At 38.4% G+C, this 17255-nt stretch overlaps 1 protein-coding gene across 1 annotated transcript; it reads right to left on the bottom strand.

The window, feature by feature from the left end:
• Positions 1-1644: 1644 nt before the first annotated feature.
• LOC128232080 (atrial natriuretic peptide receptor 1-like) lies at positions 1645-15773 on the bottom strand. The gene is made up of 22 exons (XM_052945428.1): positions 15601-15773; positions 14248-14409; positions 13902-14057; positions 13637-13770; positions 10207-10348; positions 9890-10093; positions 9570-9663; positions 9304-9451; positions 9084-9164; positions 8711-8788; positions 8514-8618; positions 8282-8353; positions 7967-8147; positions 6123-6275; positions 5844-6021; positions 5535-5675; positions 5191-5314; positions 4732-4800; positions 4052-4322; positions 3314-3408; positions 3043-3119; positions 1645-2856 (listed from the first exon to the last, which is right to left on the bottom strand). Exons 1-22 carry the CDS (start codon positions 15764-15766, stop codon positions 2403-2405), a joined length of 3285 nt encoding a protein of 1094 aa, XP_052801388.1. The 5' UTR covers positions 15767-15773; the 3' UTR covers positions 1645-2402.
• Positions 15774-17255: the final 1482 nt, after the last annotated feature.

The raw sequence follows: 17255 nt of genomic DNA on the forward strand, positions 1-17255 counted from the left end.
TTTAACTTCGTTAACGAAATGAAAAAAAAATATATATCCGCGTGTTAAGCGGATGTCATAACCTCTACCCTGCGGAAACAACACTTATTGCTAACAGAGTGTCCACAACCAAGTACTTTAGATGTATTATAGTCATAAAATTTCACCCATTAAATACTAAAAGAAAGACACAATTGTTTGCCTCCTTGTGCCAATGAATAAGGCATCGGCCTCTTAAAACGGGATTTCGGATGATAATCCAACTCATGTTTCGCTTGTCCTTTCAGCTTTTCTTAGATTTTTTTTTAAATTTAATTAAATGCAAAAAGAAGGTAGGCGCTTAGTCATGGCAAAGTTTTAAATGTACGTGTATAGACAATAGTTACCTTCATGGTACTGTCCAAATGTACGGGTATAGACAATAGTTACATTCATGGTACTGTCCAAATGTACGTGTATAGACAATAGTTACCTTCACGGTACTGTCCAAATGTACGTGTATAGACAAAAGTTACCTTCACGGTACTGTCCAAATGTACGTGTATAGACAATAGTTACCTTCATGGTACTGTCCAAATGTACGGGTATAGACAATAGTTACCTTCATGGTACTGTCCAAATGTACGGGTATAGACAATAGTTACCTTCATGGTACTGTCCAAATGTACGTGTATAGACAATAGTTACCTTCATGGTACTGTCCAAATGTACGGGTATAGACAATAGTTACCTTCATGGTACTGTCCAAATGTACGGGTATAGACAATAGTTACCTTCATGGTACTGTCCAAATGTACGGGTATAGACAATAGTTACCTTCATGGTACTGTCCAAATGTACGGGTATAGACAATAGTTACCTTCATGGTACTGTCCAAATGTACGTGTATAGACAATAGTTACCTTCATGGTACTGTCCAAATGTACGTGTATAGACAATAGTTACCTTCATGGTACTGTCCAAATGTACGTGTATAGACAATAGTTACCTTCATGGTACTGTCCAAATGTACGGGTATAGACAATAGTTACCTTCATGGTACTGTCCAAATGTACGGGTATAGACAATAGTTACCTTCATGGTACTGTCCAAATGTACGGGTATAGACAATAGTTACCTTCATGGTACTGTCCAAATGTACGTGTATAGACAATAGTTACCTTCATGGTACTGTCCAAATGTACGTGTATAGACAATAGTTACCTTCATTGCCATTATAAAACATTTGTAAACAGTCAAATATGAAATTGTCAAATTGGCACAAGAAGCCTTGTAACTAACATTTTCGGTGAAATTACCTTTTCGCATATCTAAATTAGATTCACCCGTTTACATATGATGTGCCAGTAAAATAAGTAAGTCGCTTGTCTAGTGTTCAATAACCCTTCTTTCACGCTATAAATAGACTACATTTTCTATACAAACAATATTTGAAACTTTTGAACCTAGAACTTGGGACTTGGTCAAATGTTCAACAATCCATTTCAACAATTAACGGCTTGACAAACTAATCAAAGATATTAATTGAACTTTTGAACGTTACAATATGTAGATTGGAATTTCAATTTGTGCACAGCGCAAACATGATAGCTTTTGGTCACAGAGTTATCTCCGCTTGTACTTTAAATTTTCTTTACAATAGGCAAAATTTGGAAACTACTGGTAAGAATTAAATGAAACTTTGAACATATATGGTAAAGCACAGCTATACACAGCACAGGAGCAATGTTTGTCTGAAACACAACTCAGAATAACTAAAAAAATAAATACTTTGATCAGTTAATAAGCTGCACACTGAGCAAGAAACTGTATTTTTCTGGGCAATTATTCGTGCATTTGTCTCCCATTTGTTAATAGATGTTTGTCAAATCTGTCCAGGGCATTGCTTAAACTTCAGTTTGCTCATTCCTAATGCTTTCACTCTTACTAAACATATCTTCGAACATGCTCTTGTTCAGTGGAAACATCAATTTTTCGAATGCAACCATTCGAAAACAGCATTTCTTGTCCACTCAGGAATTTGACTCTGCTTAGAAAAGTTTGTATCAATAATGAAAGCTTCAAGTGAGTTAAGTTCCTTAAACATCCGATGAACAGTTATCTAGATATAGAGAAGGGTATTATAGAGTAATGGATATATAGATAATACTGCTAATGTTATTTATCAACTTGCAAAAGCTTATGTATATATAACCATTGTTACTGCAGTAATGTTAAAACAGCTCTTTTATGCACGTATGCACTTCTTCATAGTGTGTTGCAGCGCTTTAACTCTCGGATTATTCCTGTTAACTGTAGTGGCTTACAACGTCAGTATGTGCATGTATCTGTACATGCTAACCATTCTGTACCGTAGATCCAGTCTGCACTACGACAGAGGTAAAGTGAACACCAATGCGGGCACGTAATTATTGGGTGCATTGCTAAACACTCTGGTTTGTCACTTCTATTTTCGGGATAAGAAACTTGTGATCTGTTGATGTGACATCTGGTGACTTGTGCCGTGTTTTTGCTTTCTTCCTTTTCCTGTGTCCACTAGAACCGTGAGTATGTTTGTGTCCGTCAGCGGAAAGCCGACCACTCTCCGACCGTGGCAATATCATTGAACTGTTCTTGCCATCAGTGACGGGTAGAGTCAACATGTCGCCAGGATCTTTCTCCTCGTCGCAGTTATTTATAACGAGCCTGCTCTTGGAATGGCCACTGTAATTAGACTGATTTGATAGTTGCCGGATGAAGAGGATGGCATTGGACGCTCTCCTGAAAGCGTTTCCATACATGCTCGTGCTCTCGAACTGACTTCCGCTCGAAATGCACGTGTCTGTCGGTGACGGTGGCCTCCCGCGCTCCACACTCTCATTAAATTTTTCCCGTAATCTGAAGCGTGAAATCTATATATTAAACTAGATCATCAATTCTTGAAATTAGAAAAACGCATAAGTCAGTACGAGGTACATGAAGTCGTCTCTCCGCAGTTTCTATTTTATAGTATTTTATTATTGGTTATACAATATGCCAATATTATTTAATCTTAAACATGTGTTTTGTAGCAAAATACCTTACCTTTGTGTTTCCTCTGGTAAGGTCTGTGTGTATCCCTCCTTACCGATCAACCAGTACGTCTTCTGCTGACCCTTACCCTGAATAAACATGCCGGGCTAAATCAGCAAGAACGTTAACTGTTACAGGCATTAGCCTTTCTTAGTAAGACTACCTTTGGTACATATAATAAATAACCACACAGGTATACATTTAAAACTTGCCAGTAAGTTCACCAAATTCAAATGAGCTTTACTTTAAGCATTGTAAGACTACACAATGAAATCTTGCTGACCTTGACCTCGATAACCCCGCGTTCCATTAACAGGAAACCTTGATTGAGTTCCCGAAGAGCGGCTGCAAAGTCAGAACTCACGTGAATGTGCAGCGCTGAAACAGAACGGAATGGAATAAAACAATTTTACTCGTGGGTATTTGTTAATAAAAACGTCAAAATCGGTAACTAAATCAATATTAGAACAGGCTCACTAAAAGTCAGAAAACTGCTCCCATATATCGAAGATGCGAAGTCAATCGACCAATTAAAACAAAAAATAGAATCGACTAAGGTTAGTTCAAACTTTTGACATAAAACAAGCCGCAGTAACTTTCATATACTGTCCTTAAAATCAAAATAAAAAGGCGAATATAAAATATAATGTTTCCGCTAGGAATTGAACTCCTTCCGCGTGTTAAGCGGATGTGATAACCACTACACAAGGGAAATAGCATTCATTGTCAACAGTAAGTTCACAGCCAAAATGATTAGGTGCATTATAGTTAATTTTCGCCAATTAAATGCTATAATAATATGCCTCACTCCCTATAAGGGCACCACGCAATATTATATGTCTGAAGAATGAACTCAGTGATAACCACAACACCACGGAAACAGCATGCACTTTTAGGAGTCCGCTGATACCCGCATAAAACAATACCCTCGTGTTGTCGTTCATGCCATTCTAACATGCACAATGCACATTCACTTGGACTTTAGGGAATTAGTAGAGGTGGTGAGTGTCAAAAGTCTAACCTTTGCCAGTAGACTCCATCCTGGATGCCATGTTGATGGTGTCACCGAAAAGGCAGTATCGCGGCATCGTTTGCCCGACCACCCCGGCGGCGCATGGTCCCATGTGCAAGCCAATGCGCAGCTGCAGTCGTGCTTCCGGCAAATGCCGAACTCGGATGCTGGTGATGGCGCTCAGGAGATCCAGCGCCATATTGGCGATCTCGGCCGCGTGTTGGGGACACCGGCGAGGCACGCCACTCGCCACCATGTATGCGTCCCCTATCGTTTCAACCTGAAATATAAAACAAATGCGAATGGATGTACAAAGTGTGAAATTATTACCTCGAGGGAGCCATAAGGTTTTGTGCATGAATTGTGTACTTGGGACCGAGTATATTGCTCGACTCCTCGACTTAATAAGGTTTCGATGCAGCGTAGGTATATTTTATATGAAAATAGAAGGAAAAAAGTTCGGGACCAAGCTCCGACCTCGAGGGAACGCCGGTTCTCGAACGACCGCTTGTTCGAGCGACCGCAGTTTTACTGTATATGAATATTTCCAGAACTTTTTTGTTAAAAAAATATATCCCGGTATGATATTTTAGCTATCATTTGGGTTTTTAAACGTACTGCGATAATTGATTTCATATCATTTGATTGTTAAAAGTATATTTCTCAGCGTATTGTTTATTATCACGTACCTTGTACACGTCGTGCATTTCTATGATTTCATCAAACGTTGTGTAGAGACCATTGAGCAAATCGATCACCTGAAAAAATAGCACGGGGACATATATGTTAGCACATACATACAATTCGTCAAATATGGTTATAATTTATATTATAACCTTCTTTTTAAGCCAATGAAATCGCCTAATGACTTTCAATAAGTACAACGTTAAATCGTTTAGTATTGCATATTTACATCTAAATAGATATGTCGTCATAATTGAGTTCATCGACTGATGAAACTCGTAATTAGCTTAGTCAGTTTATAGAACATGTTAAATACAATCTTATTAAATGAGCAGGGCACCCTCGTTGATGTTAAAAAAACTCAAACTATTACCTGAACTAAAAAAGACCCGCTAACTCGAGAAAAAGACATCGTCAACAAAACCCGCGTGTATTGCATATGGCATATTAAGTGAGAAGCTGACCTGTAGGGGCGTGCTGGCGCCGGAGAGGCTGGTAAAGCCCACGATGTCCGAGAAGAAAACGGACGCCTCCGAGAACGTCTCCGGAACCACGTGCTCGCCACGCTTCAGCTGCTCCGCAACGAGGCTGTATATAGAAGTCTGATAAGAAAGGGGTTCCATAAAGAACATTCATATCTTGAAGCAGTTAAGGAAAACATAGTTCGCTCATACAAAAAAAAAACTAGTTCATGTACCGTCTTCCCCACAGGAAAAGTATTAAATTTATACCACGTTGTCATAGACAACAATTACTGTGTCTATCGCGTGTGAGACCTATATATGTGAAGTGCCGGTGAGGTACGTACGGTGGTAGCATCTGGCAGAGGAGTGTGTCAGTCTTGTGCTTCTCCAGAGCCAGTTCCTCTGTCCGATCCACCACCAGCGCCTCTAGGTTGTTACTGTACGTCTCCAGCATCGCCAACATGTTGTCAAGCATCGTCCTCTTCCTGTAAGTGTTTAGGGGAAATAGTAAAGTATGAAATAGGACTTAACTGCATCTGGCGTAACCCGTAAACTTCCTCAATATTCGGCTTTGTTCCTCTCAAAACGCTTGCACCAGGAAGATATAATGAATATTAATACCAGAAAACGAGACAGAGCGGCGCCAATATTACCCCTTCCCGTTGATCTCCATGAGCGTTTTCAGCACAGTGTGGACATCCGGCCTCGTGTCCGGGTTCTCGTTCCAGCAGGCGCACATCAGGGTGATGAGACGTTCAGCGACATCCACGTCCCCCGCCAGCCGGGGCCGGTACGGTGGGTTCTCATCAGCCTGTACCTTGCTGATTATCTCTGTAACAGGCGTCAGGAGATTGGTAAAAAACTGATTCAGAGTCTTTGCAAAAACGACTCTGATACTGTAAGAAATTAATTGTTGAACGTGAAGCTTATACCTTTATTAGAAACTGCGCCATTAAAGAAGAAGGGAGGGCACCTGAAGATGACTTCCTGCATTATAATGGCGACACTGTATACGTCTCCCCGCTGGCTGCCTTTGGGTGGTCGCCGGCACATCCTCAGCAGCTCCGGGGCCGTCCACAGCAGTCCTTAAATACACAACCTATGCCAAATACTTGTACACATTCAAAGACACTGGTTTACGGTTATCATTCACTGTCTAATCACAAAAAACGTGTCGGTCATTGCGTAACGTGCCGGTTGTATGTTCAATCGGTGTCGTAGAGCTTACTTATAATTTTCCCCAGGCTTCCTTGTCTGGTTAGGGAACCAATGGTCAGAAAGGGAAGTTAGTTGCGTCTGTTTATAAACTTTATATAAAGTGGAGTTCTGATGGTTTAACCAAGGGTTGGCTTCTATCACACACAGCACTCCTAGATTCTCATCAGCAGACGGATTTCAATAATCTCAGGCCAACTGAAGCACCAGATGCAGGTGTCCTGTCATAAAACATTTGCACTGAATCATTGTCAGCGCACAGGTCGAAATGCTCCTAGGCCGACTAGGCCTAGGTACCAGTTAAGGCAGTAGTTTGCCGCCAGCAGAGTAGTATCGGTGTTTGCATCCGCGTCTACGTCGGCGTCCGGTCAAAGTTTTAGGGCTAGTTGGCAGTTTCACTTATAACTCCAATGCTGTGCATTAAATTCACTTCATACTCCACACAGATGCTTTGGGCCACCACACAATTAGGTTCCATAACTCGTTATCATCCTAAATAAAAAGTATGGCCCCTGATTGACTTGGGACTTAAGGGATAATTTTAGGGCACATTGTGTAAGGTTAAAGTTTTAGAGCAAGTTTGGATTTTCACAAATAACAACTATTCCCTTCATTCAATTCATTTCATACATCAAAAATTTGTTGACGGCCATCACACAATTAGGCAACATAACTCCATGTTATCCCCCAAAAAATTATGGTGGACATTTATAGATACCATGATCAATAAAGATAATTTGTTAACTTTTTGAGATTATTGTTGTTGTTGTTTTATTCCGGGTAACCAATTTTCAAATTATTTGTACTGCTGTTAATAGTGGGCTGCTGGTTTCTCTTTCGCTGTTCTGTTTGATGCGCGTAACAGAAGTTTCCGCAATTTCCAATTTTCGAAACAGAATGAGATACAAGGATACCCGGATGGGATACCCTTGCGCTTTTCGAATTCTTTAACGTTCCCGGTGTAAGGACCGCTACGGGGGGGGGGGGGGTCCTGAGTTCCCGGTGTAAGGACCGCTACGGGGGGAGACGTTCCCGGTGTAAGGACCGCTACGGGGGGATGTTCCTGAGTTTTAGCCAGTACTGAATACTCCAAATTTCCCAGTACTCACCCTTATGTCACACGTCAGGCAAAGGCCCTGCTGGTATATTTCGGTAAGGTGTGGTCGGGATTGAACCCGGGACCCCTTCTGCCATCGCTGAGGGCGATCTACCACTGAGCTTTTGGGGCGTTTGTCTGGCTTAATTGAGTTGGTTTTGTTGTTGTTGCTGTTGTTAGAGTTTGTAAAGGTCTGTCTGCGCACATTGGCTACATGTTGACTAAAGTAAACGTCGCGCTAATAAAAGCGGAGGAGTTATGGCATGATTACAAAACATTTCTAACTCTTTAAACCTTCAAATCATTAAGTTAGATATTTTTCTTAAAAGTTTACTATTAAATGGCTAACATTAAATTTGTTTAAGGGGTGTATTTAGTATTAGACAGCGCGTTCATGCTACAATTATAACAACAATATACTGATAAGGACATACATGTACTCTATTTCTCACATAATTAACTTACTTGCATAAACGTCGATATCCTGATCCACGTCAGAGCCGGAAGTACAGACCTCATCCTCTTGTGAGCAACACAGGGCTCCATAGTCCGTCAGTTTCAGAACCCAGCGGCTGTCTATCACGCAGTTGCTCGACTTCAAATTGCCATGAGAACGAACTACGCTCTTGTGCAGGAAATCCATTCCCTACAGAATGAAACTTTAAAGATATTATAAATATAAACTGAAGAGTTATTTTTTGTTAACTTGAAATTATATCTAAAACAATCGGCACTGTATTGCTTGTATGTTTCAAAATAATTTTAAAAAGTCTTACATACCCTGATAAGATCCATCAGAAACGACATTTTAAACATGCTATCCAGCTTAATGTCGTCGTTTTCTAGCACATCCTAAAAGCAATTTTTTTTATTAGTTTAAAACTAAAAATACGTCAATGTTCCAGGGCAATAAGTCAAAATAAAGAACCAACGAGGCGCGGAGACTTCAGTTTTACTGACAACTGCGAAGAACGATACATTTATTACACATACTTTATAAGGTGGCACGCACCTGTAGGCTTCCCTTGGAGCAGTACTTCATTAGCACGTACGACTGCCCCGGCTCCATGCTCGCGCCGATAAAAGGGTTCAGGTTGTCGTGCGTCAACTCACGCAGCTTAACACGAAAACATATTAAATACTTCAAATTCAGATAGATATACAAATACGAGACAGCGAAATTTCTCAGCGTTTATCTTGCATACTTACCGCATTGAAGTCTCTGAGGGTTTCCCGTGTGAGTTGTATGGACCGTCTCCGCAGGGTTTTCAATGCCACGATTGAGCCCTGATAAAAACATTTGGGCATTAAAGGCGCACATTAAAGGTTCATGATTTTTTTATTGTTATTTAATACATAATCATCGATTGACTTATATGATCCAAAAATAAAAGATTTATGTACATATACATACATCACATATTAGGGATATTTTGGCGGGGTTTTTGATAATTTATTTATCTTTAAATATTAAAGGCTTACATTATAATAAATGTAAGTGACACTTTGAGTAAATATTAGATATTTAGCCGAAATATCCACGTCAAATTTATAAATTTTGATTTTACTATTTGTGGTATACCTTGTAGCTGCCGACCGGTGCAAACAGAAGCGTCTTGTCGATACTGCTGGTGGACCCTAGTCCCAGCGTCCCTCTCGTCTCCTACAGAAGGGACAAAAAGCGGTCACTGAGTAAGAAGTTAAAACTAATAAGAAAAAGAAAAGACCTTAGGGTTCTATTGCTACAACTACAATTGTACTTCAGTGTAATGCTCAGGAATGTTAAGAGAAACGTTCGCTACCATGCGGACTAGTTTCGCGCGCGGATTGGCGTTGGTGTCGCGGTCCAGGAGTGGATTGTGGGCGGCATGACGGGTGCGGCGGACACGAATATCGGCTGCGTTCACCTTCCAGCCCGTACTTAGCAGATCTTTTTCCAAGCGAGACTTCCTGTAAACATGCATGAATGCATATAGCTCGTTGAACGTGGTGGTGGAAATATTGATGAAGAATATTAAGAGCTGGCAAGCTGTGTATGACAAGAGAGTCGACACTTCTTTTCACTAACCTGTACACGATGAAGACCACCACTCCGACCACTCCCAGTATGACAACAGCTACACAGGTTCCGATGATGACAGGGGAAGTAGAACTGGTGTTTACTGTCAACATAAAAACGTACGTACTAAATGTGCCTAGTTGGGGGTTGGAAGAATGTTTTCATTTTATCATAAATTGACTTGTGCTCGTGTTAGATCATGCAGGTCCAAGAACTTTGCTTATTTTTTTTTATTTTTTACGATATTGTATAGACTCTCAAGCTTTCAATTCTGCCTCATGCAGCATCACGAGCGTGCAAACGATTAAGTTATTTAGCAAATGACATACCTTCCCGGTCACAGAGTTCCCCCTGCCAGCCGCATTGCGGGGAATCCGGTGGTACGTTCCCACCCGGCCACCGGATCTGGGCAGCTGGATGGTAATTGCCGGCCACGTGACCAACGGTGAAGAAGTCGCCATCTTGGTAGTGTTTTATCACGATGGACCGGGATATTTTACCGCTAGTGGAAACTATTTTTTCACCGAACATTGCTGAAATAAATCAATGATCCTGATCAGTCAGCGTGCAGCAAATGATGATCGATAGTGCATGGCTATTAGAATGGCGAACATGCAAAACTGACGCGTTCACAAGAAACTCTTACTCGTATAATTTCTCTTCAGAAGTGTGAAGTTGAAGGCATGAGACGGCGTCGCTAAGGGGCTACTTGAAGTGATGTTGGCCGTGTGAAGCATGTCGGCAGCCAGCAGCACCGTCTCGTAAAGCGACACGGAGAACTCGTCCGTCTGCAGGACACGGGGAAATATCTTAATAACTTTTTTTATAATAAATGACGTTGCCGTCACGAAATAGGGGGCATTTGCTCATTTCTGTATAAGCCTCATTAAATATATTAACAGTATATGTTATATTATGTTTATACGTTTGTGTTTCTAGTTCATTGTCGCTTTTGCCCTTGCGCTGTGCTTTAGGCATTTTTTTTAAAATTTACGACTACTGTGCTTGTTCATTGTATTATCGTATTTCATTTCACGAGTGTCACCTTTTAACAACTGACGAAGCCACTAAACAAAATATAGTTGTTCTATGACCACGAGTGAAATGAAATACGATATTACGTTGAATCATCAAGTTTTCAGTTTATTTCATGTTTTTTCGGAAATATTTGGTATTTCAATTTATTTTTTCTAAATTAACACTTTTGGAAACACTTTTGCGACCCATTCGTGGGATCCCTTCTCGTGAAGTTCTGATCTGCGATCATGTAAACTGTAGTTCATACGCCAGTTTGTACAGAAATAGTTCTCCAAGATGAGTTTTAAAGTTTATTAATTACTCGTGTTCCAGTGTCAACAGTTTATAAACATTCATCAATAAACTTTTATAAATGGATTTATGATCCAAATAATAACAGTTAATGCACGAATGCTCTCTTTAAATTGTACATGACATGAATATATTGACCAAATTTAGATGTTTATTTCCATCAATATCTTTAAATTATTTAAACATGGGCAACTTGTTTTATATAAAAAAAACTGAAAATTCACTTGATCTAAGGTGAATTAATTTTGGTTGAAGAGGAGATCACTACAACAGATTTCAAAAGAAGTACTCGAAGTTGATGTTTCGTCACTCCCTTGTTTGCAGTGAAAATATCAAACTTGCACTCTTGTTATTTCACTGATTAAACCCCTTATTTCATCGAAAAGCATAACATATATAACAACTGGTAGGGTAATATATTCTTTCATCTTTTTCGATGAAATAGAGTTTTATCAGTGAAATAACAACAGTGAATATATCAATCTGATATTTTCACTGCAAAATAGGGAGTGAAAATATAAACTTTAAAATTTACTTTTGAAAATTCATTGTCGTTACTTCCCTTTCATCACAACAAAACAATTCACCTTGAATCAGAAATTGTTGCCAACGAAAAATAATATGAAATTTAAATAGATGTTACATACCTTTAAATAAAGAAACGGTTTTTCAAATGATTTCCTGAATGTTCGAACATTTGCTTTCATGCCAAACGGATTACAGACGAAAACAATTGCTCGGACATGAATAGATTGCTATATTATCGTTCAATTATATTTTAAATTGTTTGTCAATAACAATGAGATGACTGATCACCCATGTATCATGAAACACACTCTATAACTACGGAAACTGTTATACATCCAATGAATTTCCGCAATTGTTTTCCTTACACGTTTGACAAATTGTCATTCAATAAATGGCGGCGTAGTAAATTGGTTATGCATTCATGCCCTGTTTAATATAAAATTGCTTTCGTTATTTTTGGAACATAGATGCACTAATAAAACTTCATGATTAATGTTCATAAAATTTTCCCACTTAAAAAAGAGCAAATAATAAACTATAAAAAAAGAATATCAGAGAACTTTTTCTCAAAAATCCGGAAGTAGAAAATTGGCAGCTACGTCATCAGCTATATCAGCTCGTGATCATAGAAGAACTATAGTTTCTATGACACTCGTGACACTCGTGAAATAAAATACGATCTTACACTGAAATAAACAAATATCCTCTACATATTCGACGAATCGTCATAATTTTAAAGCGTTGAAAGTGATATAAATTGAATATCACATTTCTGGTAATTCATTACCAAATACATTAAACTGATTTAATTAAGTCTGTGTTGGCTGACCACTCGTGTAACATAATATATGTATTCATTATGCCTTCCGGTGGTTTATAGAGATTCATCAGTAAAGTAAGATTAATAATTTATTGTTTCAAACAGTGAAAATATCAATTTGATATTGTTCATTATTTTGAATTTTGAGCCCGCACTCGGTTCCAAAGATTTTTTTTTATTTTCGTGTAGGATAGCAATATATTTCACCTCGTGAAAACCAAAGGTGAGTATTTCATTCGTGTCTACGCCACTCGTGAACGATTGTTTTGGTGCCCACTCTGTGAAATATATTACGATCTTATACTGAAACAAACAATTATCCGCTATATGTTTCAGCATGTATGTAAAAAAAAAACACACAAAAAAACCCATTCCATTTTAAGTTGTTTACGAAACTAACTTACATCACATTTTACCACAATTATTGTATCATTAGTAGCTTAAAGTAACACTATTATTCAAAATCAATACATACAGATGTATAACAAACATACATTTTGAGTGATGAACCATAAATAGTTACTAAATAATGCGTTTATGGAAAATATCAATTACTGATAACAAGATTGTAACCGTTTATTCAAAAAGTGAAAGCGCAAAAATATTAAGACACGCCAAGTAATCATTGGAGCCATAACATTTTGTTATGTGTTGAAAATGCTCCAACGCGTCTTCCGTTGTAGTACCAATGAGTGGAATATGGATGTAAACAGTGAGTATGGCTTCTTAGTTTTCATTTTTAGAGGTTTATACGATTAAATTTAAAAATTTGGAGAATGTAGTTCCACATAGGAATGGCCATGAGTTGTTCTAAATGTAAAAGTCCTGAATAAAATTTAATATCTGATCGTCTAGAACTTGCATAACTTGCTAGACGTTAGTGTTGACAACGTAAACATCTGGATTTTCGTGAGAATTGTTCTCGTACCTTAGGTTTGAATAGTAATTTAGTAGGAAACGAATTGCCATTCCCATGTGGAACTACATTCTCCAAATTTTTAAATTTAATCGTATTAACCTCTAAAAATGAAAAAATAAGAAATCAAACTCACTGTCTACATCCATATTCCACTCATTGGTACTACAACGGAAGACGCGTTGGAGCATTTTCAACACATAACAAAATGTTATGGCTCCAATGATTACCCGGCGTGTACTATAGTCTCATAATGTTGAAATACCGTTTTTTATGCTAATTTCTTTCAAAGTTAACTCGGTATCCTTCATAAGAACCATTGTTTTTTACATTTATTCATCCTTTTTGGAATATTAAAACAGTATTATTAAGTATGGTTAATCTTATTTGTGACTAAGAGTGCATCTTTAACTGTCCCTGAAAACGGAAAGATTTTATCTCCTCTTTGTTGATAACAAACACCTATATAATTGTGTCTCAAACCTGATTGCTGGGTGTGCCGGGCAGTTCAGGAAGCGAAGCAGCTGCCAAGGCGGCTGTAAAGTTCTTTAAACGGTCGTTATCAACGGCAAACACAGATACTTGCAGGAGGGGCGAGAGCACTCGGGAAACTTCCACTGAAAAAGTTAAATCGACTGGATATTATGATTCCTTTTAATTAATATTCAAATTATTTATTAATTTATGCACTTATAAATATAATGCGTTAACGTGATACTAAAACTTGTAATACATGGATTGCTTTTACCGGCGTCCAAAGCAGTCGTGTGCTCCAGCAGCCCAGTAGCGGGCGAGGCTCCCCACCGGATGTACAGGAAGACGTACTCTTTCGCTGACATCCCTAGTTCGTCCGCCACCACCAGCAGTTGCCACAGGGCCGTCGGTGGAAGGCAAACCAGCACAACTGAAACATTATCGTGGACACAGACTGTATTTGAGTCATTTTTCGTATTGTCCTGTAACACAGAAGCGCTTTCCTTCGAATAAATATGTCCCTTAATTACTTGCAGTATATTTATTTTGTTGTTGATTTTTCTCAGGGATATGTGCGCAAACCCTTAAGCTTATATATTAATATTGTATAACACATTTACCTCTGGCATGGTCCCTGATTTCGGTGAGGGCGTCTGTGAGATGTTTGTGGACAAGCGCCTGGAGGAGTTTGACACGCGTGGTGAGCAAATCCATGTTTGGGAAGACGCTATTTACCATGTCCACTAGTTCGGAGCACGGTTCCTTAGCGGCCGAAATTACAGCTGGCATCACGTAGAAACAGATGATTTTAAACATTTACAAAGATTTACTTATTATTGTAAAAATACACTTAACAACATTTCCAATGGATAGTTTTCAAATTTCAATATATTTGAAGATGAAAATAAAAAATCCATCTCAATGATGAAGATGACACACAGTTTATATATCAGTTCTCAAATTTCAATATATTTGAAAATAAAAATAGAAAATCCATCTTAATGATGAAGATGACACACCGTATATGTATATATATATAGCATACATTACACTTCTATGCGTATTTCCAACAAGTGTAATGAGGTATTACCCTTTATGTACATAACAGGATTTTCGTTCAATTCATAAACATTTTCCTCTTATAAGATTATAAGAAAATACATTCATGTACAAAATAGTCAAATTGTTTGGCCTTTCTATAAACACAGGTGTAGTTGGACAAAAAAATAGCGTCAAAGTATATACATGTTAAATTACCTCCCTTCAATTGAAACTAGAAAAAATAATAAACCCTTAAAATAATATCATCAGTGAATGCCAGCTCAAAAGAAACAACACATTCCATACGTTATCTGTTGACCAACATTGTAATTTTTATTAAATTTGAAGATGCACTCTTACTCGCAAGTATTCAGTACCATCATTAAAACATTTGTTTTAGTTTACCGAAAAGGATGAATACATATCGAAAACAATGGTTTTTGTGAAGGACACCGTGTTAGATTTAAAAGGACGGTGCAGAAACGTGTTATTTCTTCCTCATGAGACAACAGTTGATCACTGTAAATCTTTTAGGACCCACCAGTCATTTGATATTTGTCCGTTTTGATCGATTAAACACAGCCTTACAATCAAAGGTTTATCGCTCAAAATTTCTGTTTGTTATACATGTGAATGTACTGATTTTAGGTACGAGTATCACTTTAAAACACTTTTCCGTTTAAGCTCAAAGGTCATTGCATTTGCATTGCTTGATATGTCGTTAAGTGACTTTATTCAAGTTTGAGCTTGATTCGTTAACTGTTGTAAGACATTATTTTTGATTTGATGTTATCCTATTTATATTCACTGTGAAAGTGAAAAAGAAGAGAAAGAAAACAGTGAAATTTGACCACGTTAAAGTCCATATAAAACTGACCTGCTACAAATGGATTGCGACATAATGCAACATGAAATAGGTAGGTTGAGCGTACCCAGTTTATGCCATTTAAAGTGTCTGAAGGTGGCCACGAGAGCGGCCGTTATCCTGTCAAGTGACATGTACGTGCTGATTGCCGTCGAGTTGTTCTGCGGATATGACGTCTTCTCGGCGAGAGGCAGCCACGTTAATGTTGGAACGGTCGGGTTGAAACGAAACATCAGAGTAGACGTCAGCTCCATGCCTGTCGGAAGGTATTCGGGCAAATTTAAATCAGTTACGTTTTCCTTTGTTTAGAAGAGGTTTAATGGCTTTTATGAACAATTCGTGAATTGAGCACTGCACGGCCATGATCTCAGTGTGTCGTCGTCCATACGTCCTAATATAGAAGGATTTTCAGTAAAAACTTGAATAGAGCTGTCAGAAACTTCATAACTTGATATTTTGGCAAGTTTGTCAAAATAAATAGAGATTTAACATCATACGATTGTTATCAGTCAATTGAGGCATGATCAGTCAGATGAAGATAAATGCGCCACTTAGACAAATCTAATGTAAATTGTTTTTCAAAAGCTGGACAAATGAAGGAATTAGGCGGCGTCCATATATATCAACAATGTGTCCATGGTGTACGTCTGTCAGCTTTATGTGCTTATAAAATGAAGAATGTCGTAACAAGAACTTTTTTGTATCCAGCTGATTTGAAAAAGACGAATTGTCACAAAATATCTAAACAAGATATTGAAATTGGCAGACGTAAATGACAGAGAGCGATCTTTGTCCCGGATGCGAGTTATTTAATGTAAATATTGAGACGTGCAGAAAATAAATACAATGTAATTTATCTTCACCTTCAAATTGTGAATACATGTATATATAAATATCAAAATCAAACACAATTATATTTTCTGCTTAAACCGATTTTTTTTTCATTTCTTAAACTTTAAAGCGGCTGGCAACAATATGTTTGGTTTTCCAAGATTATGTAGTATGTGTATTCAAACAGATATCATAAATAAAGTTTAAAGCAATCGAACGATCAACCATAATTCTAAAACTGAATCGGTGCTTACATTTAGCGCATGCTGGTCCCACAAGCACGTGCACGTTGTCGGTCTTGCCCAAGTCGTAGCCCAGCACGATGGACCTGCTCTCCGAGTACTCACTGTCCTTGTACACCACAGTCACATTCTGTATACAGAGAACATAGTCATGTGTACGCTACACACGGAGAACATAGTCATATGTACGCTACACACGGATAACATAGTCATATGTACGCTACACACGGAAAATATAGTCATATGTACGCTACACACGGAGAACATAGTCATATGTACGCTACAGTGACACAGAGAACATAGTCATATGTACGCTACACGCAGAGAACATAGTCATATGTACGCTACACACAGAGAACATAGTCATATGTACGCTACACACAGAGAACATAGTCATATGTACGCTACCGTGACACGGAGAACATAGTCATATGTACGCTACCGTGACACAGAGAACATAGTCATATGTACGCTACATACGGAGAACATAGTCATATGTACGCTACACACGGAGAACATATTCATATGTACGCTACCGTGACACGGAGAACATAGTCACATGTATGCTACCGTGACACACAACATAGTCATATGTACGCTTCACACGAATAATATAGTCATATTTACGCTACACACAGAGAACATAGTC

Source organism: Mya arenaria, chromosome 4 (assembly GCF_026914265.1).
Source record: "Mya arenaria isolate MELC-2E11 chromosome 4, ASM2691426v1".
NCBI classification, from domain to species: Eukaryota; Metazoa; Mollusca; class Bivalvia; order Myida; family Myidae; genus Mya; species Mya arenaria.